Source organism: Podarcis cretensis, assembly GCF_951804945.1.
Source record: "Podarcis cretensis genome assembly, chromosome: 2".
Taxonomy (NCBI): Eukaryota; Metazoa; Chordata; class Lepidosauria; order Squamata; family Lacertidae; genus Podarcis; species Podarcis cretensis.
The window spans coordinates 93,363,876-93,391,197 of NC_137171.1; the positions used below are offsets into that span (position 1 = coordinate 93,363,876).

Consider the following 27,322-nt stretch of genomic DNA (forward strand, 5'->3'; position numbering starts at 1 on the left):
AAGGAGCAGAGCGTTACCAAATAAGGCAAGTGAAAGCTAAACGCCAGAAAGAAGCAGGCCTCATTGTGGGTATTTTTTATTTTTTATTTTTTTGGTGGTGTGTGCTAAAGATCAGACAGCTGGATAATAGAAAATGCAACTATACCAGCATTATTAGAGTGGTTCTCAGATGGGAAGAACAAATGTTCAGAAACCATGAACGGAAGCAAGGTCTGCCAGAAAAAGGGACCTAAAGGCATTTAAACAAGGCTTCAGAATGCTACCACATATTTTTAGACACAGAAGAACATATTAAAGTCTAGAGTTAAACAGCCTATCCTGTCTTTTTCAGCAGGGTAGTTAAAGCTTAATATTTGCTTGCGCTGTTGTTGCTCATGAGCTACAAGCAATCACTAGATAAATAACTGCAAGTTTAAAATGCAGAGTGCACCCCAGTATAATATACAGTACTCTACATTAAACACTTGTGTTTTTGTGGGGGTTTCCCCCTTTTTTTCTTTAAGTGCTTTAACACCTCTCTTCTAGGTGACTGTCATTTCCACTGTAACACTTAAGCAAAAACCATGCAAAATGCTCTAGACATAAGGGTATTCACACCTTGGAATGTAAATGCTGCAAGATAAATTCTGAGGAAAATTTTTGAAATGTTGAGGAGCATAGACAGCTTAACTATGTGCTGTGTGAAGAAATACTTTCTTTTGTCTGCTCTACATCTTCCAACATTCAGCTTCATTGGCAGTCCCTGTGTTAACAGTAGTGCCCTGAGAAAGAACTATCTAAGATTGTCAATTAAGTTCAAGGCCACGGCAAAATTTTAACTAGGAGTGCACACTTTGCCAGCTTTAAAACCTTTACTTCTTCAGAAACCACGTTTCTTTCAAAAGCTAAATTGATTTCTGCTTCGAACCTACATCAGGAGAATAATATGAAGCTATTCTCATTGCCTATTCACGGTTACAAAGCCCTAAATAGCACGGTCTTTGAAAATCCTACTTGCTGAACCACTTCAATATGAGGAGCATTCAAATTAAGAGAGCCTTACAAAGCAGGATTTTAAAAAGGCGTCCTGTTTAATGGATGTGCGTTTACAGTAATGATAATGTGCTTCAATGTCTCACATCTTTTGAATGCCTTAAAAACAAAAGTGATTTCTGCATATCACTTTCAGGATATTAAGCTATATTTCAGTAAATAGGATAAGCCATAAGAATATAAATGCATGGGTGGTAGCAAAAAGAGAGGAAGTGGCTAAGCTGGGGCAAAGAAATGAGAATGTGGCTGAAGTATGATTCAACATTAAGTTGTCCTCCAGCACAATCATTTAGTATATTGCTCTGGGAAGCTGCCTAAGACATTTGTCAACCAAGAGAAATAGAACCAGCAGTCAACTTGCATTTCCTGTTTGAGCAGCCAGTCCGTGGCTCAAGCTTCTCTCCACACATCTGGTGTTCCCACGGTTCCCCATATAGACACTCGCCACTGAAACACTGCAAAAACATGAATCAGAGAACTGGGGCCTAATTTGAAGGTTCCCCAAAGAAAGCTTCTACAGTGTGAGCATCGTAGAAGTGCCTCTTACTTATGACAGGATTGATGCATGCTATTTTTAAACATAGGCTACATCACATGCTATACCAAGGTGGGCAGAAGATATTGCAGTAGCACTTGGGAATGCTGAGCATATTAACAGGTCTCTGAATAAAAGAGAGAGTCCTTTCCATCAACTATTGGTTCAATTTTCTACAAATATTCACACAACACTTTGCTTTATTTATATCCTGAAAATATGATGGGTAGAGTGTAGAATTCACACTACATGACCATGCATGCTTCTAATTTAAAATATGACCATTTTACCCACTAGACAGGAACAGTGAATGAACAGGTGCTAATTTGCAAAAGACAAGAGGATTGCGATAGAGGAAGGTTAGACACATGGTATCCTCCAAATGTTGTGGACTAAAACTCCCATCCGCCCTGACCAGTGTGACAAGTAGTCAGGACTGATGGGAGTTGCAGTCCACAATATCTGGAGGGCACCAGGTTGGCTACCCCTGTGCTTGAACATTAGGAGAGAGAGAAGAAACATAAGAGTAGCTCTAACTGCCTCCTGAAGGAATAAGTTGCTCAGTGTCCAAGAGGAAACATGGTTGACGTGAGTCTCTCAGTAACAATAAACAGAAGTCCTGTGATAGAGGGTAAAATCAAGCAGGCATTTCAAAGTCAGTAGCAAAGATGACCAGGGCCTCCCTGATCAGCTTTAATGGAAAGATAAAGCAGGCATTTCAAAGTCAGTAGCAAAGATGTCCAGGGCCTCCCTGATCAGCTTTAATGGAAAGAGTCTCAATTGTTGACACTCCAAGACTGATGGTGGAAATGCCTGCTCTAAAAATTAGATAATACTCCCAGAAAGAACTAATGTGTGATTGGAGAATGTTCCTAAATCCAGGTTCTCTCTGGGATGCCCAAGTGCAGGTAGTGTCCAGGAGCATGTTTCATCAACAAGTGGATTTGTAAATTATGCCCCTTCCTTTTAAAAAAGAGAGGATTTTTATCATTATGGTGTGTGGCCTGGGAACCTCCTGACCAGACGAATATATTGCATGTAAGGCTGGCCTTTAAAACTGTTGAGAAGCTACAAAATGTGGCAGTTAGACTGGTTTCAGGTATGAGACACAGAGAACAAGATGCACAACTTAGCATGAACTGCACTGTTTGTCAATTCCTTTGCAGGTTAATCTGAGGTGCTGCATCCTACAGTCTTCATAGACTGGGACCAGCATCCTCTTTCTTCTTGAGACCTAGCATTTAAAATGTGCTGACAGTATTATTGGCAACACAGGTTGCTGATGATGGGGTGGAGGTGCAGAGCTTATCTCGAGCATTTTTTACTAGCTAGTATCGCAGAACATTTCCACTGCTGCAGAATAGTACCAGAATAAAAACATATGTAGCATGTTTTTATAGCTTGCCTTCTATAGCATGCTTTTATAGCATGCTTGTCTCACTATGCATTATGCAAAGGACGTTCATGTGAAAAAATACAAGTCCAACCATTTTCAAACGCAGAGCTGCAAGGCTTTGCACATCTATAGATTTCTGAATTCACCCCTGATACCATTGCCATGTTAGAACATCAAGGACACGAAGATAAAATCAATGCAGAATTCGCTGCCTCTGAAGACTTCGCCTGCGCCTGTGCCTATTTCAAAAGGAGTATTAGGGCTACTTTTGAGTTACTGGGGCATTTTACTATTTTAAAAGTTACATGTTTGTTTCATTTTAGCTAAGTGGCCTTTATTACTATAGGTTGGTGGTTCGAATCCCCACGAAGGGGTGAGCTCCCGTTGTTCGGTCCCTGCTCCTGCCAACCTTGCAGTTCAAAAGCAGTTCAAAGTGCAAGTAGATAAATAGGTACTGCTCTGGTGGGAAAGTAAATGGCGTTTCCATGCGCTGCTCTGGTTGTGCCAGAAGCGGCTTAGTCATGCTGGCCACATGACCCGGAAGCTGTACGCCTGCTCCCTCGGCCAGTAAAGCGAGATGAGCTCCGCAACCCCAGAGTTGGCCACGACTGGACCTAATGGTCAGGAGTCCCTTTACCTTTACCTTACTATGGGTTATTGGTGGTTTGTTTGTTTGTTTGACAAACTGTTAGCCACCAGATGACATTAGGATAAAAGACTGAAAGATAATTCTATATGTGTCTATTCAAAAGTAGAAATGAACAAATCTATGCATTTTGGTTTCTCAGTTTTAAAGTACTGTACAGTTTACCTCATTTTTTCCATCAGTGGACAAACTTCATTGAAATAAAGAAAACCCTGCATGAAAAATTATACTCATTCTCATGAACGTTTTACAAGCCATTCCATCTATTATTTTTGCCTGCTATTTCCCCAATATATACGGTTGGATGCTTTTTGTTGCTGGAAAACTGCATTACAATATCCAAAGTATCACTGTGCGAAGAGCAAAATTGACAGGTACACATCAAAATGCAAACCAAGAGAACTTCTCCTTCATCCCACATTATTTTTATTATGTATTTTGTGGTTTTATATCTTTATTTTATTATGTGAACTGCCCTGAGACCCCCAGGTATATGGCGGTATATAAATTCAATAAATCATCATCATCTCCTCTACACAGAAGCAAGTCCTGCTGAATTCAACAGGGTTTCCTCTTGGGGGAAACGGGTAGAGAACTGTATCCTGAATAAGCTAAATTAGCATGAAGTGTGTGAGCAACGGAAAGGGCAGAAGGAGAACAGGAAACAGAAACTCTTGCACTGGATGTTCCACCACTTGTTTTCTTGCTATTAGTGTTTTAGAGAACTAACAAGGTCCTCCTACTTCAAAAGCAGTCCACCAGGACTGTATCAGCAGTGACATTTGATATCTCATTCTACACCGTACCGTGCCAATTTCTGTTCGCTACCACAGAAGAAAACTGGCTCCCAATTAAAATGCCACCATCTGATATTAGGCCTCCCACGGGAAAGGTTTTCTTCCAGGCAAAAGAAAATCTCAAAATTTAAAGCCAGAAACTTGACTTATTACTGAAGCTGTTTGCAAAAATTAATTGACCCCTGAGCTTCAAGCACAAGTTTTAGCTTTTAATCCTCCCGTTTAATCCTACGCCGTTTAGCTAAAATCTGATTTCCTATCTAAAAACCTACATTTTCCTTAAAAGCAATGGCAATGTCACTAGAGGCTCAGGTGGCCTCAGTAGCTATGGCTGCCTATTTCTAGCTCCAGCTCCTTTTGAACAGAGATGACCTGGACATTGTACTCTGTGCTCTGGTAACTTCCAGACGGGATCATTACAACGCATTATGCTGGACTCCCTTCCAAAGACAACTCAGAAAATTCAACTGGTCGAAAATGCAGTGGCCAGATTCCATTCAGAAAGCATACAGTCCCTGTGATAAAACAGCAGAACTGGTTGCCAGTTCATTTCCAGCTGTCGCACATTGGGTCAACATCTTCATTGAGCTATCCACTATGATCCTGAAGTCTTGTTTGTGGTCTGTCAGCACCAATTCATATCTCATTAGCATATGGGGTTTTTTTTTAAAAGGGGGGTTGGGTTGTTGTTGTTTTTTGTGTCCCAATGTACATCACTTTACACATGCTTAGATTGAATTGTATTTTCCATTTAACTGCCCATTCACCCAGTTTGGATAGATTGTTTTAGAACTCTCTGCAATCTTTTATTTTTAAGCATGATGAGGAATAGGCATCAGCAGTGATTAAATAATAAAGTAAAGGCAGCAAGCAGTGGGGAAACACCCTTTAAAAAAAGCCTGCTTCTTCATTAAACTGTTTGTGACCAGAAGGACTACCTGCACCCATATGAATCTCCCTGTGCTGTAAGGTTAGTATCCAAGCTCTTCCTTGTGGGTCACCTTTAAAGATCAGTTAGACTGGCAGGCACTAGGGATAGGGTCATATTACTGTAGTCCCTTCTCCAAGAATATACAGTTGGGCCCTTCAGCTGTAATATTAAATAAGACGCTGAAAACCCTCCTATTTCAATTAGCCATTACTTGATGCGAGGTTTGTTTCTATAGCTCTGGAAACGGCTTTATGCAGATTTATATTCTAACATTGCTATTTCATTAATCATGCCTTAATTTTAGTGGGTCTACTCAGAGTAGGACTTACACTGAATACAACACACTGGGTGAGGTTTACATAACCAGCCCTATCAGTGGAAGCCTTGTGCAAGGACTTCCACTTGTGTGATGGGACTCCCCAATTGCATCCCTCCAAAATTGGCTTGGGGCAGTCAGGAGAACCCCTAGAACAGCATGAGGGGGTGGAAGGGATAGTTCTACCTGGCAAGCTGAAATCCTTGTATAGGTAGAACAACTGAAAGAGATGGTGGTGTTGTATTTCACTCAATGATTCCAATTTTCAATTGAAAAATCAAATTTACATTAGACCAAGTCAAAAATATTTAAATTCCATTCACCACTGGATATTATACAAAATAGATTCTGATGAAGTTTATCCAAAATTAAGTTAGCTTAATCTTCTTATTAAAATTTTAATATCCTGGTTTCAGAAATATTATGCACATTCATACTATATAATCTTAATATACTATGTTTTGCTATGTTTTTATATACAGTATACTGTTAGGCACCCAGAGTGGCTGGGGAAACCCAGCCAGATGGGCAGGGTATAAATATGATTATGATTATGATTAGCATCATCATCATCATCATATATTCTCTCTCAGGGATACAAAGTTTAGCCCTATAGCTACTTCATCCTGGCAAAGCACACAATTCCCCCAAATGGCAACTCAAATCTCTGGTTTTAATTGGCTGCTGCTGACCAATTGCACTCTATTCCCTTTTGCCTATTACCTGATCCTCCTTTGCCTCCTTTTAGCATCACAGCCTCTGTCCTTTCCTACTTTGCCCTTAACTTTTCTGAACACCAACTCAGGTACCAAGGCAATACAGTACAGAGGACAAACCCATTTCATCTGCTAGTGGAGCAAACCTATGCCAAAGTGAGGGTTATTTAAGGTAAGTCTAGCCTGGCTATACATGAAGAACTGCTGCCAAGGAACTATTCAGTACCACTGTTGAGAGCCAGTGTGACGTACTGAGTAAAATGTTGGACACGGGCAAAAGAGACCCGTGTTCAAAACTCCCCTCAGCCATGAAACTCATCAAGTGACCTTGGGCCAGCCCCTACCTCCCAGTTTAACCAATCTTGTGTTAATACAGTACAGTGGACAAAATCCATCAGCCCCTTGGAAGAATAAAAACATGCTATTAAACTCAAGCTAGTCTATATTTTCTACCTAAAGTTGTTTTGGCTTAAAATAAAAGATTGTACTGCTTAATAGAAGAATTCTGTCTTCTGATAGAGGACAGAATGTTACTTTGTCTGTGCTTAAGATGCTAATCATGCATCCATCACCTGCTGAAGAAAATTATATCTCTTTTGCCAGGTACAGTACTGGCAGTTAAAATACATCTTTAGTTTACGTTGAAAGGCAGGGGGTACAAAGAGAAGCTGCCAAAACTCAGAGTGAAAAAGGACAAGGATTCAATCCAGTTATGCACCCTATTTTACAGAACAATCAGCTGAATAGTTTCAGTCAAGGTCTCAGCTTTCAAAATATGTAGGAGAAATCTTAGGGGGTCGCATATATTAATGGAGCTTTAGGTCTTCCATGAAGGTACCAGAAGTCATAAATCTATTCTGCAAGGCAATATTGCTCGATCCAAAAACGAAACAAAAATCAGTGATAGATCTGATTTTGATTGGGTAACAATTATCAAAATAAATAAATAAATGCAGGCAAACAGTTGCAGCATGTGAGGCTTCCACAAATCTACTAGATAAGTCAACAGCGACATTTGCCTTCCCCTCACTCCAACAGCTACTCCTGTCCCACAGCCCAAGCAGAGAGATTTGCTCTGCAAACTCTCCATTATAGTGGTACCTCGGGTTAAGTACTTAATTCATTCCGGAGGTCCGTTCTTAACCTGAAACTGTTCTTAACCTGAAGCACCACTTTAGCTAATGGGCCTTCCTGCTGCCGCCGGGCCGCCGGAGCCCAATTTCTCTTCTTATCCTGAAGCACTATTTCTGGATTTGCGGAGTGTGTAACCTGAAGTGCATGTAACCTGAAGTGTATGTAACCCGAGGTACCACTGTACTTGCAGAGAACTTGGGAGAAATAGATTTTGCTCTCCCTTCAGTAGAAGCCCAATGTGAAGCCTAAGGAAACACCTCTCCCTTCCCTTGAGTTCTTGGCACATGCCACAACACTCGGGGGGGGGGGGGGAGAGGTGGCAATTAAGAGCCAACACAAAAGCCAAGCCAAAGATACATGGCCCTTTGTTCATAGAACTATCATAATTTCAGAGAACTGACTCGAATTTGCAACAATTGCTTTATCAAAATGTTTCTCCGCTGGATGAACAGTTTTGCTTATTTAACACATAGCAGTAACTCCTCGCAGCAGAGAAAAAACAGCCTCAATAAATTGCTTTGTGTCGGTTACTGCAGTCAACATGCAATGCAAGGAACTTTGGCATCTAAAATCAGAGACGAGTGAAGCAACCATCAGGACATGCCCAAAGTGTTGGCAAGTAAAAACCACCACTGGGCCACTTGATGATGCACTATATTCCTTAACTATTAAGGATGATTAAGTACGGTAAGTTCTGAAAGTTCTATTTTCCCCCAGGCTGAAATCCACCAGTAAGTCACAATAGATGGGGTATAGATGCTCTGCAACCGAAGCATACCTAATGTTTGTATAAAAGCTGTTTATCTTTGAAGACACAACATTCGTTCTGTGGTTTGCTATGCTGTTAGTGAAAACTATAAATTCACCGCCAGAGCTTACGCACTGAATTCAGGGAAAGCCTCCAGCACAGACGAACTGGACAGGCAGGTTTTCATAGCTTGCATAACAAAATGACTGAAACCAGCATACTCAAGGACAGAAGTCAAGGACTGGATGGTTTTGCTATACAGATATAATTACAGTTGCACAAGCAGGTGTACTGAAACTGTAGAGAGAAAGAGAAGACAAAAGGAGAAAAGCAGAACAACATTGACAGCAGGAAGTCAATGGCCTTTTAATCTGAGGGGGGGCGTTATTGTTTTGTTCATTGTTATGGTGTGTATTTTTGTGTTTTTATATTGTAAACCGCCCTGTGATCATCAGATGTAGGGCAGTATAGAAAATTTAAAAATAAATAAATTGTTGAATGCACCAGGTAGTGATGCCATTAGTTTCACTTAGTGTAATAATGTACTAAGTGGTGAGAGTATCAGGCCATGAATGCTTACTCACTGTAGTACAGAGGTGGGATCATAAAGAGAACAGAATTGCAGAGTCTGCCATCATTTGAACTGTACTTGTACAAATTTATAAAACTTCTCACACATACATGCATTCCTTCCCCATATTTTGTTCACCGTTTTCCCCTTTCCTAAAAAAAGGAAATATACTAAAACATTTGGATATATTATTGTAAAAGCTGAACATATATGCATCATGAATATGGATAGCAAGGATGCAATCCAGTCATACTTTCTATGAATTCGTATTTCAGGAACTAACAGTCCTACTAGTTACAGATAGGTAGCCGTGTTGGTCTGCCATAGTCAAAACAAAATAAAAAAATTCCTTCCAGTAGCACCTTAAAGGCCAACTAGGTTAGTACTTGGTATGAGCTTTCGTGTGCATGCACACTTCTGAACTTCTGATACTTCTGGTTTCTGAAGAAGTGTGCATGCACATGAAAGCTCATACCAAGTACTAACCTAGTTGGTCTTTAAGGTGCTACTGGAAGGAATTTTTTTATTTTGTTTTAACAGTCCTACTAGTAACAGTGTGCATATGGAAGGATTACTTGCCTTAAAGATTTTCAAACAGCCCTGTCTCCTCTTTCAAAAGTGCTTATTTGAGAGAGGAAAGGAAATATTGCTTTTTAAAAATAAAACAAAGCTAAGTAAGTATAGTGTTATGTTGTCTGCCATAAGCATGCTGAGAACTGAACATTCTGTACACAACCATGTGTTTTGTCAGTTGTTTATTATTTTATTTGTTTTGGTATGTTACAATCTCAGCTGGAAGGAACATCAGGGAACCAACCTTGAAAATGTCAATTTGTTGTGTTCTGAATATCCATAATTCAGAAAGCTAAAGGTGGGCAACCTACGTACACCAAATTTGTGCAGGATTCTGGACTTACAGTCCCTGAAATTGTAGGCTGCAGTCCTAACCCTGGGAGTAAGCTTATTAAATAGAACTCCTGAGTTATCTACTGGGATTGGCTACACAGATGTGTTAACAATATACAGTCGTACTTTGGTTTTCGAACAGCTTAGTTCCCAAACATTTTGGCTCGTGAACGTTGCAAACCCAGAAGTGACTGTTCCAGTTTGCGAACTATTTTTGGAAGCCAAACGTCCAACAGGGCTTCCATGGCTTCTGATTGGCTGCAGGAGCTTCCTGCAGCCAATCAGAAGCTGCGATTTGGTTTTCAAATGTTATAGAAGTCAAATGGACTTCCGGAACGGATTCTGTTCAACTTCCAAGGTACGACTGTACCATCCTATCAGCAGAAGGATTTCCCCATTTGTGCATCAGGACTTTTCGTTCTCTCCTCTCTGAGCATACACTAAGGTTACCAGATTTTTTTCAATGAATCTGGGAACACTTTTCAACTACCTACTAAATAGATTGATTTTGTCAGGGGATTGATTTGTAAATCCGGGGACTGTCCCCGCGAAACAGGGACGTCTGGTAACCTTAGCATATACCCTGAGCCCTTCCCAAATCAGCTCCAGAGGGCTGGGGAAATATTTGCAACAGATTTGGGGGGCACGCAGGAGGAGGCAGGGAATGTTCCATTGCTCAAGCAGAAATCCTTAGCGCTACACTGGATTCCACCGTTAGTCTTTCAGGGAAGATACTCAGACCACCTGAACATTATTTTCACAGTCACACTTCATTATGCACTTTTAATGGCTTTTATGAAGCTATAAGTGAGGCTAAGCCGTCCTGAGCTCAACTCCCTATAGATCCAAAATATTTCAGTCCCATGGCATATTGTAACCAAGTATAATATTTCATTAAATATCTTGCTCATACCAGCTTATTAAGTAGGGAACACACTAATTTTAGAAAACTGATTATCTAGTTCTTTCTAACATAGTGTTACTGCAGTTAAGGTCAGATTTTACACAGCAGCTATGGCAACAAATCTGCAGTATGCCTTTGTCTACAATGCTGGAGCTAGATTTATTTGCCGAAGTGTTCTACTTTATAGCTAACTCAGCCTTTTGGCATGGTTGCCCTCAGCCCTACCCAAAACATTATGTGCTTCTTTGCAAAAGTGAAGAAGGTTGGAGGAGGGAGGAGTTAAATAAGCTCCTTAAATACACACTCACCAATTTTAAACTGGCTACCACTGGTATTGTTTCCCAGTTATTTAGAGGCAGATCTTGTCAATGTCTCCCTTCACCCTGCACAATGCCACCTTACAAGCATATTTCAAATCTACTCAGCAGGGGTCACAGCTAGAGGCGGTCATGAAGCAAACCGGGTAGCTTTTAGGCCCTGCAGCACAACTTGATTCACAAGGGTTCACTTAACCCTAATTCTTAGGTAAGCATCATCACATATGTGTTGCATGAAGGATGTCCCAGTTTCAATCCATGCTATCTCCAGCTAGAAGGCATGCTACAGATGCCAAGCTGGCCTGGTATATGGCATGACTCTATGCTCTTAATGTGACACAGTGCTCTCCTTTGTTCTGCATCGTCCTTCACACCCACACCACACATTGAAAGCAGCAGCACATTTAAAACACATTGCTTTCCCCCAAAGAATCCTTGGAACGTTGGTTTAAGGGTGCTGGGAATTATAGCTCTGTGGGGGGGTTAAACTACATTTCCCAGGCTTATTTGAGGGAAGCCATGATTGTCAAAGTGGTATAACTGTGTCCTAAATGTACGGCACTGATGTCACCATTATCAGCCCCCTATCATAGCAAGCCATGCAAGCTATTTAAAAGTCAAAATGGAACAATCCCACATATACTACTCCCTGAACACTTTTGATTTTTTTTTTTATTCTACTTGCCGTATCTTTCGCTCTATAAGACGCACCAGACCACAAGACACACCTAGTTTTTGGAGGAGGAAAACAAGAAAAAATATATTCTGAATCTCAGAAGCCAGAACAGCAAGAGGGATCTCTGCGCAGTGAAAGCAGCAATCCCTCTTGCTGTTCTGGCTTCTGGGATAGCTGCGCAGCCTGCATTCGCTCCATTTCCCCTTACTTTTTAGGAGAGGGAAAGTGAGTCTTATAGAGCAAAAAATACGGTACGTTTGGAACCTATAGCTTTTTCATTCCTATTGTTTGAATATATATCTCACTTTCATTTAAGAATAGAAATCAGCTGTTTACAAGGGCTAAAATGTTCAGTCATTCTAAATCATACTGCGTACGCTGCTTCAGGGAACTGCAGCAGTCCAGACACACCAAGTAACACATTTGCCTCTTTTTCTTTCAATTTGGGGAGATTTAGATGTTCAGAAACGCCAAATTAAACCTCCCATCTCTATGGCTCCCTAGGCTTCAATTTTATCACATTTGCTGCTGTCATCTCTGCTGCAGCTCGTATTTCAAAGTAACAAACATGCAGTACCTTTACAGTTTATTTCCATACTGGAGAAAAAGGAACCATTAAAAAGGAACTTAAATGCTTACTGCCACATTGATGTTTAACATTTGTGGCCCTCCAGACATCCTTGGACTCCAACTCCCATTGGCCCCAGCCCAAATGACCAATGGTCAAGGATGAGGAGAGTTGGAGGCCAACAGCTAGAGGACCAGTTGTTTCTCATCCTGCTTTAAAAATTGTGCTTTGTCTATGCATGTTGAATATTTGGAGAGGACAGCAGCAAGAATAAATAAATATATACAATATGGTGGATATGTTGCCCTTCCTTCTCGTAAGTCTAGAAAGAAACGAACTTCAAGGAAGATGTTCAATTCCCACAAAGTTGTTGTCAGAGCTGCCTCCAGGTCCCAGCTCACAGAGGACCAACGCTAGGCTGTAGTTATGTACAAAAGTCTTTATTGAGATTCAGTTTCCATTTTAAAGCCGCAGCGTGCAGCTCTACGTCTCGACCTTAGACCGGCGAAGTCCCGTCTGAGTCTCCTCCCCTTCCACACCAGTTTAAGACCCTCGCCTTGCTCCACCTCTTCCTAAGTTCCTTTCTCCTCTGGGCCCTCCTGCCCGCTAGGGTCTCATCCTTCCTGGACTCCTCTGACGCTGACCCTGACGATTCTTGCCCCTCCTTCCGGCGGGCTTTAGGACCTGGTTCCCTATCCGGGCTATCTTCTGTGCCGCTCACCTGTACCTTTGAACTTGGCGCGCGCGCCCAGCCTGCAACTTTCCTCTTGACCGTTAACTCGCTTTCCGATGGAGGCGTGGTCAACCCTGACTCATCTTCTCTCGCTGGTGGTGCATGTGTGGGCTCTGACGCCTGGGACTCCTCCCCCCCACTACGCTCTGGTGGGGAAGCTGGTCCTGATTTCCAACTGCTGCTCTGGGAGTCCCCGCTGGCCCCTTGCTTCTGGAGTGTCCCCCTTGGGTCGCCCCTTGCCCTGCCCATCGGCGCCCCCTTCTGTGAATCTTCCCATTCGCTGGAGAGGCTCATGGAATCTATCGGGCTGCTGTCATATTCTCCTACGCTGCCCTCAGATTGCTCCCCCTCGCTCTCCGTCTCCTCTCCTCCCTGCGCTCCCGCTGAGTCCCTGACAGTTGTAATCTGAGGGAATGCAGCCCCAATTCATGCGGCACTCTAAGCTCACTAAAGGCAGATGAAACAGAAGAAGAGGAAAGCTTTAGCCTCTAACATTATTAACATCAAAGTCAACATCAGCAAGGTTAGACCTAAGCTGAAAATTTGTTAGTGGATATGCACAAGACATTTGATTTGATTTTGTTTTCTTAAGTCCTATATCTCCATGCATTGCACTCTTCATCCAAGGAGCTCTACCTACATTTCTCAAGTGGCTTCCTTGAAGGTAGGTCACGGGAAGTGCACTTCAGTACAGGAACTGCATCATGTCCCTCCAGGCCATTCTCTCAGCGTAACATTAGCATCACCATGACACCACCCAAGGAGAAGTTCATAACACTTCAGAAATTTCCCATGTGGTCAGACAAGAAAGCATCAATCTACCCAAGTTTCTAGGGCTGAACTGAAAAGTCAGAGATTCAAAAATTTAGTATTCAAAGCCAACCCATGGTTTCAAAATGATAACTTTCCCCCTCTTCCTTTCAAAAACTAGCAGAGGGGCCCAAACATGTTGAAAATGGAATCAAAGTACAGTATAATCTGTACTGCTATGTTTAAAGATACATTAAATACTTGTGTTGGAGGCCACAAACTTGCACCATAATAGTTTATGGAATGTTTTATCAAACAATGCTTAAGCCTTTGCAGAAAAATACCTACCAGAGATCTAACCTTGTAATGAGTCTAGACTTATTGGGATTCCGACAGTTATAAAGTTCTGTTTTGCCCTGAATGAGCCAGAAATGCAAACATGTTATCCACGGAAGCCTATTACATATAAACCCAAGAGTCGTTTTGATATCTAAGGGGATTTTGTCAGTCAGCTAGACTAGCATCTGAGTCAGAGAGCAGCCTAATATGGAGATAACTCTGGTCCTCTAACTTGGACCTAGAGCATACACTGCACTCCTATAGAAGCCAGTGACATCATTCACAAGTCTCCAGTTTCATCTAGAAGGCTACAAGTTGGTAAACCAATTGTCAGTGCCACACAGAATGTGTTGTGACCTACTATGATTGTGATGTAACAGCCATAGAGATGGTAGCGATGAGACAAATCACATCATGTCTCAAACTGGGGAAATTGTAGGGAGTGCTTGAACTTTCACTATGCAATCATTTCAAGGTTCCCTGACGTCACAGTGATCTTGGGACAGAAGGAACAAGAAGCAAACTTGTCACTCCCTTAGCTTGCCAAATAATCGCCCAGCAGCCAATGTTGCTATATTCACCCATGGCCTTCAAAGTACATAGCAACATGAATCAGATACTAGCCCCACAAAGATAAAAACTGCCGAGCATGTTTAAAAAGGACACAGTAAGAATACTGAGAAGTCAGGAGTATGCAGATAGAACGTCTGTGGTCAATCAGCAGGTCTGCTGGAAAAACCTATAGACTTCTGGGTTCATTGTCCAATTTGTAGTAGGAAATCTCTCTGTGTGTGTGTCTCTGTCTGCTAAACTTTTGACATGGCCCTAAACTTCTTTTAATTTCAGAATCTAGTAAACTGTGCATGATGCACAAAGCTAAGCAGAACTTTTCCATGCTATCTAGCATTTTGACACCTCTCCAAAATATGTATATATATCTTTTTTGTTTAGACACTCAGCAGTAGTTATACCCTACTAAGCAGGCATTATTTAAAACAAAAACAAAAAACAAAACTGTGTGATACCAGTATTTGGAAACCTCAGCAAACATGGTATGGTTTGGTGTCAAAGAGCCAAACAAATTGAAAATTACTTGCCATAAGTTTGGCTATGAGGATTTTCCTCATTATATACATTTCATGGACTCCATCCTTCCAACAACATGCTTTAAAAATTGTGTCACTTAGCAACATAAGGCGTAATTGACTCTAAATCAACCATACTAAGCACAAGTTCATAGAAAGAGTTTCTGTAAGCCAGACTATGTGATGAACATTTCTGTCACAATAGATCTCCAAGGGAGAAAGAAATGGTTTACTTATGGAATTATCCATTAGATACAGAGAGCCATGCGGTGCATGTTACTGAACTAAAGGGAAGCACCACAAATAAATTACCAGCTTCTGAAGGTCTCATCACCCTAGATCCCTATCACAACTGAAAAAAGCTGTTAACATTCCAGCACAAAGATGCTCTACGACATTCTTCCTGGACAGCTGATGGCAACAGGTCTCCACAAGCCTTGAGGAAATAATGCCAACTCCCACTCACAGCCAGGTGGTTTCATGCTGCTAGAAACACCTTGCAGAATGGTCCACAAAGTGCTTAGATCATCCTTTTAAGACAGTAGGAAAATTGTGGAAAAATTCATCATAATCAGTTGGAACATATACCCAAGTCTCACAGCCAGGGATGTGGCAGTTACAAGGTGAGGTTCACCCATAAATTCTGCAAGTTAATATATTCATGAATGCAGAACCCCTACATTATGGAGCCACAAACTACTACAGCTTAAGAATAGCTGAACAGGTTTTTTGTTGTTGCTGTTTTTAAAAGGAAACAATGATCTGGCTTGCTTGTGATGCATGGTTTAGTATGGAGGAGCAAATCTGTGGGTTCCTAGAGAGAAAAAATAACCATGGGCAATCTACTCCTGTCCAGGTCCTGCTCCTGCTGCACCACCCAAGGCTAATCCATGGTTTGGCTCAGCATTATACCTGGGGCTCATGGTTTGCTTCACTTCAGAGAAACCACAAGTTGTAACCAAGGTTTGTCCTTGTTTTATTGCTCATGGTTTGTCTACAGCAAGACCAGGATTCAGATGAACTGCTAAGCCCCAGGTAGCATGGTAGCTCAAGCAGCAGCAGCAGGATTAGTCGGGGAATGCAGTGGCCAAGAGCTTCTCTCTGAGAACCTGCATGTTTGCTCTTTCACACTAAACTGTGGTTTGGCTTCACATTACGTGCTGAGAAACAGGCTTAAACTCACAATATTGCCTTGTGTTTGTCAAGAGTTCTGAAAGCTACAGGGGAGGTAAATGAAATAAGCTTATTATTCCACATGTTATTTAAAATACACAAATAGTTAAATATGCCACTGTAAAGGTTAACATTGCAATCCATTACAAAATTACCTAAGAGTAAGTAAAAAATGATTGATTGATTGATTTTCTATACCACCCTATACCCAAAGGTCTCAGGGCGGTTCACATGAATAATCAAATACATAAAATCAAAACAAAAACAACAACCAAATTAAAAATCCCCAGAAGAGCCAGCATTTTTAAAAGGGCATAGGATGTAGATCAAGTCAGGCAAAGGCCTGGTTAAAAACTTTAGCAGGCATAACAACAGGCTGTAAAAGGCACCAAACTCAGCAAACCTGGGCTGCAATCCAATACACAATTACCCAAGAATAAGTCCCACTGAACTCACCTGGGCTTACTTTTGAGAGGACAAGTACAGAATTGTGCTGTTATTATGGCAGAGACAAAAGCCTGATCAGGATCCTACTAGTATGATATAGTGGTAAGCACTGGACCAGAATCTTGGATTCCAGGGTTCAAGTCTGCCCTCAGCCATGAAACCTGTTGGGTGACCTTGAGGCAGTCACTGCCTCTCAGCCAAACTCATAACTCACAGGGTTTTTGTGAGGAAGAAATGGAAAGAAAAGAACCATGCACAGCATACTGAGTTCCTTGAAGGAATGGTGGGATTAAAAATGTAATAAATCAGAAACCTCCTCTTGCAGTGAGTATGTCAGACATTAAGGTTGCAGCAACACAGCCAGCTCTTGTAGAATTGAACAATATGTAGAACAGAGTTGCCAGCAACAGAGAGCCCTCATGCAAAATACCTGCATAGAATTAACTCTAGTGGTGGCAGGAATGGGCAAATTTGTCAACTTCACTTTCTTTTTTCAAGGGGTTATTCAAATCAACAGTAGCTAAAAAGAAATAAAACACTGAGAAGTGTACAATGAAGGTGCCTGCCTGATATCAATAGGCAGTGAGTTCTAAACTATGTATGCTTCCACATTAAAAGATCGATTTCTTACAAGTGCAGATTAAGTATGATGTACTATACTTGTAAAAGGGAAGCGGGTGCCGCTGTGGGTTAAACCACAGAGCCTAGGACTTGCCGATCAGAAGGTTGGCAGTTCGAATCCCCGTGACGGGGTGAGCTCCCATTGCTCGGTCCCTGCTCCTGCCAACCTAGCAGTTCGAAAGCACATCAAAGTGCAAGTAGATAAATAGGTATAGATAAATAGGTACTGCTCCGGCGGGAAGGTAAACGGCATTTCTGTGCACTGCTCTGGTTGTCCAGAAGCAGCTTAGTCATGCTGGCCACATGACCCGGAAGCTGTATGCCAGCTCCCTCGGCCAATAAAACGAGATGAGCGCCACAACCCCAGAGTCGGTCACGACTGGACCTAATGGTCAGAGGTCCCTTTACCTTTACTATACTTCTAACAGCACAAGTTCGGCAAAATAGGGCATTTTGTATGTAATTTTCACTAATATAATGCACACATTATGCTAGTATATGCATTTTTGTACACATTAATTGGCTAGACTAGAGAACAGCATTGCAAAATTCGGAGAAGTACAAATTCCAATAGATGGCTGTGTCGTCATATTTCAGACGGTGAAAATTAGGTAAGTTTGCCTTTAAATGCAAACTGAATTGAATTTCTCTTATCTCTAATTAATAGGATAAATTATCATAACCAAAAGGAAAGCAGAATTGAACAGATATCATTAAAAAAATCCCTCTTAAACCATCTCACATTTCGACCAATTTCCTGATTTGATAAAATACAAATTCTTAACACAATAATTTAAGATTCACATGAACAAGAAGTCATCATGGAGACAAAAAGAGCCTTCCAAGTCTTATTCTGCCAGGGAAGAAACTCACCAACCACTCATTTTCATATCCCAAACAGACTCATGGATAATTACAAAGGTGCCATGGCTGAATCTGCTAGTATGCTAGTCAAGCAGTACGCTGCTGAAACACACACACGCATGACAGCGCAGATAAAAAGCAATGCCAGCTTCTTTGGAATAATTCTGAACTGCTGAAAGCAATGTAGATAATAAAGGGACCATCTTTCCCTCCCTCCGCCTCATCTAAAGAAATGAGACTCTACATTTTATGCAGTAGCATACAAGTGTTAGCATGTTTCTTTTAACAAAGACATGAAGCTCAAACAACATGCCTGCAACTGGGATTCCTAATTTGACTGTAGCTGCCCAATACTTGTTCATAGGTCATGGGAAGCAACAATGCACCCCACTACCTTTTTACAGTGAAAACTGCTTATATTGAAGGATAAAGGTGTTGATTAGTTTTGCCAATGGAGTCAACTCTGTGCTCCCACCAGTGCCCCCAAAACACCACCTCACCATGCTAGGATGCAGCAATGACATCACTAGGGTCCACAGGTTATCAATAATTACTTCCATTGTTGCCTCTTAGTAATCTATAGTGTTCTATATTCCATCAAAGCACTTATTCTCTTCAGACACATGAACACACACATGGAAGTGTGAGAATATATGGGAATCAAATAGGTGTGGTGAGCTTTGGGTTCACATGGTCTTTCCTCCCATCTCCTTTTCCCCCACAGCTATAAAGGGCAACTGTAGGCTTCCAGGTTTTTTTTTAACAAACCACAGCCCGCCATTCTGTTTGAATTAATGGAAGTGTGGCTTGTCCAAAAAGCCACAGTTTGAACCTGGTTTGCTCTCACCAAGTTTAACCCCCTCCTTCTCCAGTTTCAGATACAATGAGAACTGTTTGTGTAAAGTGGAAGTGAAAACTTCTCATTGTGCCCTTTGATGCATGAAAGGGTGGAGTGGGGTGGGGTGGGGTGGGGAAGAGAAGCACACAAACCCAAGACTTGGTGCAGCTTGTTCACATAGTAAGAAAACACATGATATCTAGTTACATTTGAAGTGGGCATTGCAGAGTTCCCTACTGAGTTAGACCTTGCATTTCCTCCAGCAATTACTAAGTATGTGTCCAAACCATTAGCTCTAAATCATAAACAATGCTTCATACAGTACTACTACTACTACTACTACACAGAGGTAGTTTCTGCATTATTATTCTTATTATTAGTAGCAGCAGCAGCAGCAGCAGCAGTAGTAGTAGTAATAGTAGTAGTAGTACACCCTCAGCTGGGATTAATAACCCAAGTACAGGTTGCTTGAAAACAAGATGTGAAGCTACTTTGTTATGCATGAAACAGCAATTACACCCCCTGCCCCCGGTGTATCTCACTATATGATGATCTTTTATTTCCATTTAGTCTGAAGCACCCCATTAAACATCCACCCACTCACATCTCCTTTAAGTACTCAGGTTCCATCAACACAACATTGGTTTAATTTTGTGTGGAACACATAATTCCACCACTGCAGTGCAACCAAATCAGTGCACACATAATTTTGTAGGATGGTTGGTTGGGGGTGGGGGGAATCTATCATACTAAGATGGTCCAAATAAAATGTGTTTCACCTAGGAATATAGGATATAAATGCCTTAGTGGACACTCCTTGGATGAGAATTTAACAGTTGTGTTACCTTTATTCAAGAGTCCTCTTTTATAAACCAAAGACCAGAGTGTTTTGTCACTGAAAATCAAAGTCCAATGAGAATACCCAGCAGCATCACTAATTCAATTAATATCCCCATGGAGGATGACTGAATTCAGTCATTTCAAAGTGCCAGAAGGAGTAAATAAAACACATTAAAAAAACTATAACAAGATTTGCCTCAAAAAAGAAGACCAAGTGTTATATCTCCATTTTACTTTTGTGAACTGAAAAGTTGCTGTTTGAAAAGAACTAGGTTAATTCCCGTGACAAAGCCCACCATTTGCAAAAATAAAATAAAAATCTAAAGGAGAAAGGTTGTAAGTTCACAACACACTGCTGAGATTAAGCCAAGAGTCATGTCTGAGTCAGTCAATGGTCTGCCAACCCATCTTTTTTTGCTTGTTTATTCAATACTAGAATGAGTATTATCCTTCACACCTGGAGAAAAGCAAGTGAAACTACACAGACATCCTGTTAGTCACAAAGATGTCTTGTTGCACATTCTCAGATTTATGTGTGTTCTTAGAAGAGGTAAGTCAGTCTGCTAAAGTACAATAAAAACAAATGTGCAAGGCTTCTTCAAGGCAATACTCTTTGTATTGGCAACCAACACCAACTTTGGAGCCTCAACCCAAAAGACAAAACACCATTGTATTGCAAACAAATAACCAAAACTATTGTTTCATGTGCGCAGCTGTTATTTTGGACAAGCTAGACCCACGTACAAAGGAGTATCGTATCAACATTTCAGCAGATGGCTGAGAAATCTCACCTCTGAATTTTTTGGGAGGGTTGTTAAGGTCCCCTGTTTCTGGCTGTACAACACACCGGTCATCCACAAGTCTGAAAGGGAGAGAAAATGGAAAACATTAAAAAGATTGTCAGAAAACTGCCCTAGCTTTCCGTGGGATTGGGAACCCTGGGGAAAATCAGCACTCCAATCATTTGTAGTCATGCAAATTCTGTTTAGACCTAATAGGTTAGAGGCAAGGACAATAGGCTCAAACCTACTCTTCATCACACCTACAGTGGACAAATGATTGCTGCATGAATAGGTTAACACCCTGGATTGCACCACACTAAATGTTTGGAAGCCTTATGCAGCAAAGAAGAATGAGCACAGCAGAAGCAGATGGTAGGGTGGGATGGCTTCACTCACTTGGCCTCTGGCTGATCACATCACTGCTGCTTATGCGGAAGGGGAAGAGAAGGCAGCCTTGAGTTTGGCATGGTGCAAATGAACTGGGGGAGCCAATTAAGCACCTGACCTTGCTGCCCCCCGTACCCTCTCTACCTTTGGGTAAGGTAAGCATCAGCAGCAAGGCTGACTGCTGCTGCACCACACCATCTGCTACTGGAGCATAAAGGTAAAGGTAAAGGTACCCCTGCCCGTACGGGCCAGTCTTGACAGACTCTAGGGTTGTGCGCTCATCTCACTCTATAGGCCGGGAGCCAGCGCTGTCCGCAGACACTTCCAGGTCACGTGGCCAGCGTGACAAGCTGCATCTGGTGAGCCAGCACAGCACACGGAACACCGTTTACCTTCCCGCTGGTAAGCGGTTCCTATTTATCTACTTGCACCCGGGGGTGCTTTCGAACTGCTAGGTTGGCAGGCGCTGGGACCGAGCAGCGGGAGCGCACCCCGCCGCAGGGATTCGAACCGCCAACCTTTCGATCGGCAAGTCCTAGGCGCTGAGGCTTTTACCCACAGCGCCACCCGCGTCCCCCTACTGGAGCATAGTTTTATCCAAAAACTGAAGTCCCACAGAAGGCAGGGAATCAGTGACATGAAAAAAATGGCCAATGAAGTTTAAAGGAAAGTTTACATTTCACAAGATTTTGAGCTACACAGAATTGACTGTCCCTTTTACCATCTTCCTTAAAAAAATGTTGAACTAAAACCCAGAGTCACTGTTCAAAAGTCACCTTTCTTCAAACATCAGAGTGGAGTTCATTTTCTTCCTGCTGTGCAACACATAGATACTGTCAACCTTGTTAAGCATAAAATAATAGTCTCAATAAAATGGGTTAAGTATATAAGTCAAAGTTTAATGTGGTCAGTAAAGTGTTTGTGTGTGTGTGTGTGTGTGTGTGTGTGTGTGTGTGTGTGTGTGACTTTTCCATTTGATTAAACGTGCAGATTCATCTTCTGTTAAGTGAGGAAATGAGAGATCAGGTCCCTGATCCTTAGATGGATTGGAAAACAAAAACCAAAATATTGAGTATCAAAACTCCAAGTCATTTTTTACATCAGAGGCATTGTTCATAAGTACATGGTAACATGTACCATCTTTAAGGTACACGGTACTGGTTTTAAGACACTGAGCTAGTCCAGCACACTTTATGAATAACTTTATGAATTCATTTCAAGATTCTGTGAGGCTGATGATGTACCCAAATAATTACTGTGCTCATTATGACCCTGAACAAAATTAAATTTTGTTCAGTACCGCTTCCTGTGTCTCCTGCTCAGTGACAGGTAAGCTACCATCCAACAGATTTACGGCATGGTGTGGGGGGGGGGGCGGAGAAAGATCCGGATATTTGCCGTGTACTTCCTGGACCCAGGAAGACGCAGAGAAGTTGTAGTAAATGCAACAGTTTTATTGAAACAGGCCCAATGCAAACTGTAAATGTAGAGCAAGACCTGTCGTAATGTTTTATAGCTGCATACACAGACTCAGTTTGCCGAGAAATCCAGGCCAAGTAATTGCTAAAACCTGTGGTGGAACTACTCTGATTCTCGCACACGGAAACTATCACAAAACATGAAATAAAGGTATTTGTGACTGACTTAAACATTACACCTTTCAGAATACAAATGTCCTTGTTTGCACAGAGATGTGAATCTGATACACAAGCAAGCATTTATCTGGATTACTTCGGATGACAGAATATGGATGTCGTTTAGGACAGACACCATTTTAAAAGTTCTATTATATGGAAATTACTGGTCTCCAAATGAAAACTGAAGAAGGCAATGACTGATTTCTAAACAGTTTCAACAGACAGTTTAAAAGTGCTTTGTGTTTTCTTCACATGCTTGTAAGCTAGTGTGGTGCAGAGGTTGAGAAAAACTGACTAGAATGTGGAAACATATATTTGAATCCTCACCTGAGTCACAAAACAAAATGACTGAAGAATTTTGGCCAGTCACTACCTCTCAACCTAACTTACCCCACAGGGCTGTTGAGAGAATAAAATATGGAGGTGAACCATGCACACCATTCTGAATTCCATGGAAAAAGGAAAAAATGTCCAAAGGTGTTTTTGATTTTTTTAAAAACCACCTCACTTTGGAATTTAGTTCAATGAATACTTCACCTAACATGCTAATGGAGCTATTTTAATTCAATTAATTTAAATGTTATGAACCCATGGTAAAGTATCCAAAAAATATACAAGAAAAAAATCTGAACTTGGCTGTAGAAGACAGCTCCCTGAGTTGCCACTCCCGCCTCCAAGAGTTACTACAGGGGCTTCTGTGGGACCACCTTGCCCAGAGGGGAAAGTAAAAGAGGCAATGGCAGCTACTTCTCAACAGCTGTCTTCTCCATTTCAGTATAACACTTTTCACTGCTTTTCATTTTGGTAAAAATGAAGGTGCCACTATTCATACATTGATAAAAATGCCATGGGTGCCAGCACAAAATGGCCGCCATGGGCAGCAAAATAAGAGGCGAGGGTACTCCATACTTGTGAGTAGTGCCACAAAAAAGCACTGTTATTTAAAACCCACTCCCACCACTTATTGTTATCATAAACAGCTTTGTGAGGTCTGCCTGAGAAGCGGTGTATTAATTACCTTACATTTTTAACAAGTGGAAGTTAACTGCCACAAACAAAAAAAGTGTGAGGAACGCAAACACCATGGGCAGGATCCAGCTAATGAGTCCTGTCCATGGAAGTCCTCCATGGGCTTCTGCAAGGGGGGTCTTCCCCGCTGCACCCCCCCTTGAAATTGGCTTCTTCCAACCCCCCCAGAACAGTGCAAGGGAAGAGGAGAGGGGAGATAATTCCATCCGGCAAGCTGCAATGCTAGCCCAAATGGAACAATTACCTCAGCCTGACGCTGAATTCCTTCCACTATATTCCTATCCAAGTCTTGCTTGCATGAGAGATGTTTACAGTCAACCAAGTGACATTCAAGTGGCTAAAAGCTTCCCTCGATCTTTAGAGACTCTGTAACTCTTCTCACACATATAGTCAAAGTTCAACATAAAGTTCAACCAGCTCCCAATCTGAAATGCCAACATTTCAGCCGCTCTCCTTGGCTAGAAGCATATACAGTTTTGCCCAGTGGCTGCTTACACAGCCAGCAACCATCTCGCACTAGAGCTATTATGCCTCTTTTTCCTTCATTTGTATCTCATCTTTCCTCCAAGGAGCTCAAGCTGGCTGCAGAGTTCTTTCCCCTCCATTTTCATCCCTCCCTCTGCATTTCTTCTACACAACAACCTTGCGAAGTAAATTTAGGATGGAAAATATAGTGAATTCTGCAGCTGAGTGGAATCTGAGCGCAGGTCTCCCCAGTTGTAGACCAACATGGTAGCTTTTAACAACTACATCACACAGACTCTAACAATGGCTCACATTAGCAATCTAACTTCGCAAAAGGAATGGTTGGCCCTGTTTTACTTTGACCCCAGAAGCTGATGAGCTGGTCGTCACCTGCAGAATTTCTTTCCCTCTAATTATTATGTTTGCAAAGGCATTGCAAAGTATAAAACAAAGAGTTACATTTGTAGCAGTCAGTCAGGTAGAAGAGGTATGTTTTCATTAGACTATTAAAGCACAAGGAATATTTGACAGCCACTCTCTCTGGAGAAGGCGTTCCGTGGTTATAAAATAGTGTATCAACTTTGTAAAAATGAGCAGAGCATCTATAAAGTCTCATATTCCATATGCCAGTCTGAATAAAATTGCCTTAGCCTGATGTTTTAAAGGACTACAGCAAAAGACGTTTATTTATTTTTAAGTCCTCTTTGGAAATGCTTTCCACCAGAAAGAAGGTTCTGCTCTAAGTCCCTGCCTGTCTAACATGGAAGACAGAAAGTCCCCAGAGAGGGAGTATTTCAGACATACTTTGATGCAGAGAAACAGGAAAGGAGAAGAAACCACTATTACTGTACAGCACGGTGCTCAAATCCATTCTCATCATCTATTGATAAACCTCTAACATTCAGAAGGTACCTTCAAGTGGTGGATTTGTGGACCAAGTACTGTAGAGAAAGTCCATTGTCTATCCAAGTGTTCCACTAGCCAAGGCAGGGATACTTCATGAAGACATTCTAATGGCAACTTTCAGGGTCTCAAAGTAATAGAGTTCAGCTGCAGATTTAGGAAGGCAGAAGATGAGGTGCCATCTTGGCCTTCTTCCCCTTCTAAATTTTTATTTTCCCAGCATGCTCTTCCAGTCTCAATAATTTTTCTTCTGTAGCAATGTGCAGCAAGGAAGACAACAATAGAGATAAGATTCCAATAAAAACGCCCTTGGTTCGTGAGAAGAGTTAATGGCAAAAAAAATACAATATATGCAGTGGTTTTATAGATATAGTTATATATGCAATTGTTTATATATCCTGTGAACAATCTCAAGTATGCACACTTAGGAGCACACTGTAAGCCACTTAAAGTGAAAATAACTCCACCAGGGAGGCATTCAATAACAATCTGTGTAGTCCATAGGAACGTTAGTTTCAGTGGCCATGTTTGCAGCAGCAAGCCAAACCATGACCTAGCACAAATGAGTAAATGTGCTGGTTTTTAGGGAGGAGATCCCAGCCACTTTGCTCTTCCTTGTAGCTCAACACAGCATGCCACGCTTGAGCTTTCTCCTCCTTAATCATGACTTATACCCATGGTTTGTTCTTTGCTAATGATTGTGGTGAAGGAAGGTGGTTTTAAAGGACTACAGCAAAATCACAATCACTTAATCACAATTTGATGACATGTTAAGCCAAACTTTGCCTTTCCTTCTGAGCTACACTGAGTTAACGGACTGGGAGGAGCCAAGCATGTTAGCTCTCTCTGTACCTGGTCAGCTCACCACTATGTGTAAACTAGTTACAGTGGTACCTCGGGTTAAGAACTTCGTTCTGGAGGTCTGTTCTTAACCTAAAACTGTTCTTAACCTGAGGTACCACTTTAGATAACAGGGCCTCCCGCTGCTACCGTGCCGCCACCATGCGATTTCTGTTCTCATCCTGAAGCAAAGTTCTTAACCTGAGGTATTATTTCTGGGTTAGCGGAGTCTGTAACCTGAAGTGTCTGTAACCTGAAGCATCTGTAACCTGAGGTACCACTGTAATGCCCTGAAGATATGTTGATACTGTCAGTTATTTTTAAAAACATCTTCTTAATGGATTCTGTGGTCCAGTCAGTCACACGTCATAGAAATTCCGCTTAGGACTTGCAGTTATGACTTGCCCCCTTGACAAATGAAAACAACCTTCCACCCCAGGGCTTTCATATGAGGGAAATAAATGTTATATGGCTCCCTCACAACTCCCCCCCCCCTAAACTAAAGTTCAAAAAGGAAGGAAAGAGTCCAGCTCTCAGCCTTAGCATTGCTTTAACAGGACTAACATATGCTCTGAGACTATGAATAAGGACATACTCGACCTTCATCCGCAGCAGGGGATAAAAACACCCAATGCAACAGGGAACATTGCTTCTGTAACTTTAAAGCAAGAGGGAATATCAGCTAGACAGCTATTCACTGCTACAGCGCAATGACGTGAAAAGGTGAATCTGCTGAAATTCTCTGTTGCATCTGCCCTCCCACCTCCCCAGAAGTATCAAAGGATAGGAAAAGACTTGCCCAGGAAAGGGTAGGAGGAACTGAGTATCAAAGCAAGAAACCACCCTAATTTTATGAAGTTCAAAAAAAAGTCTTGCAAAAAGCATCCAGACAGCTAATTCTAGTAGCTGAAAGATTCACCTTGTTCCAAAAATAGATCACAGGCAAGGGAGCATTATTCCAGGCAAACAGATGATCAAAACAAAGATTACACAGCTTGCTTAGTGTTCAAAAGGCAATTAGGTATATTACAAACTAGGAACCAAAGCCATTGGAGCACTGTATTTAGAAAAACCAGAAGCAAGGCTGTGATTAAGCTTCAAGTCATCATCTCACAGGAATATTAAGCAGGATTCAGCTTCAGAGAAATATTTACTTGAACAAAATATCATTACTGTGTTTAGCTATATTCAGTTCCCATTGTTCTTGAGCTCTTAACATGTAAACCCTTGCACAGTTGCTTCGAAAGGGTGTTCTGGTGGTTAATGGCCAGCTTGACTGTTTGCTGCTCAAGGCAGAACAACAAATATCGTATCCAAGGCTGAGCAAGTTATTTTGTCACCTGAGGTGGTGTCTAGCTCTGGGAGCAGTGTTAGAAACTCGGATCTATAAGCCAGG

At 41.6% G+C, this 27,322-nt stretch overlaps 1 protein-coding gene across 8 annotated transcripts in view; it reads right to left on the bottom strand.

Moving 5' to 3' along the window:
• The window catches only part of ITPR1 (inositol 1,4,5-trisphosphate receptor type 1), a 224,352-nt gene that overhangs the window by 170,641 nt on the left and 26,389 nt on the right, over positions 1–27,322 (bottom strand). For all 8 annotated transcript variants that reach the window (XM_079957524.1, XM_079957519.1, XM_079957521.1 and 5 more), the window contains one exon: positions 20,675–20,745. In XM_079957524.1, the coding sequence (XP_079813650.1) occupies positions 20,675–20,745 (71 nt within the window). The remainder of the gene's footprint in view (positions 1–20,674; positions 20,746–27,322) is intronic.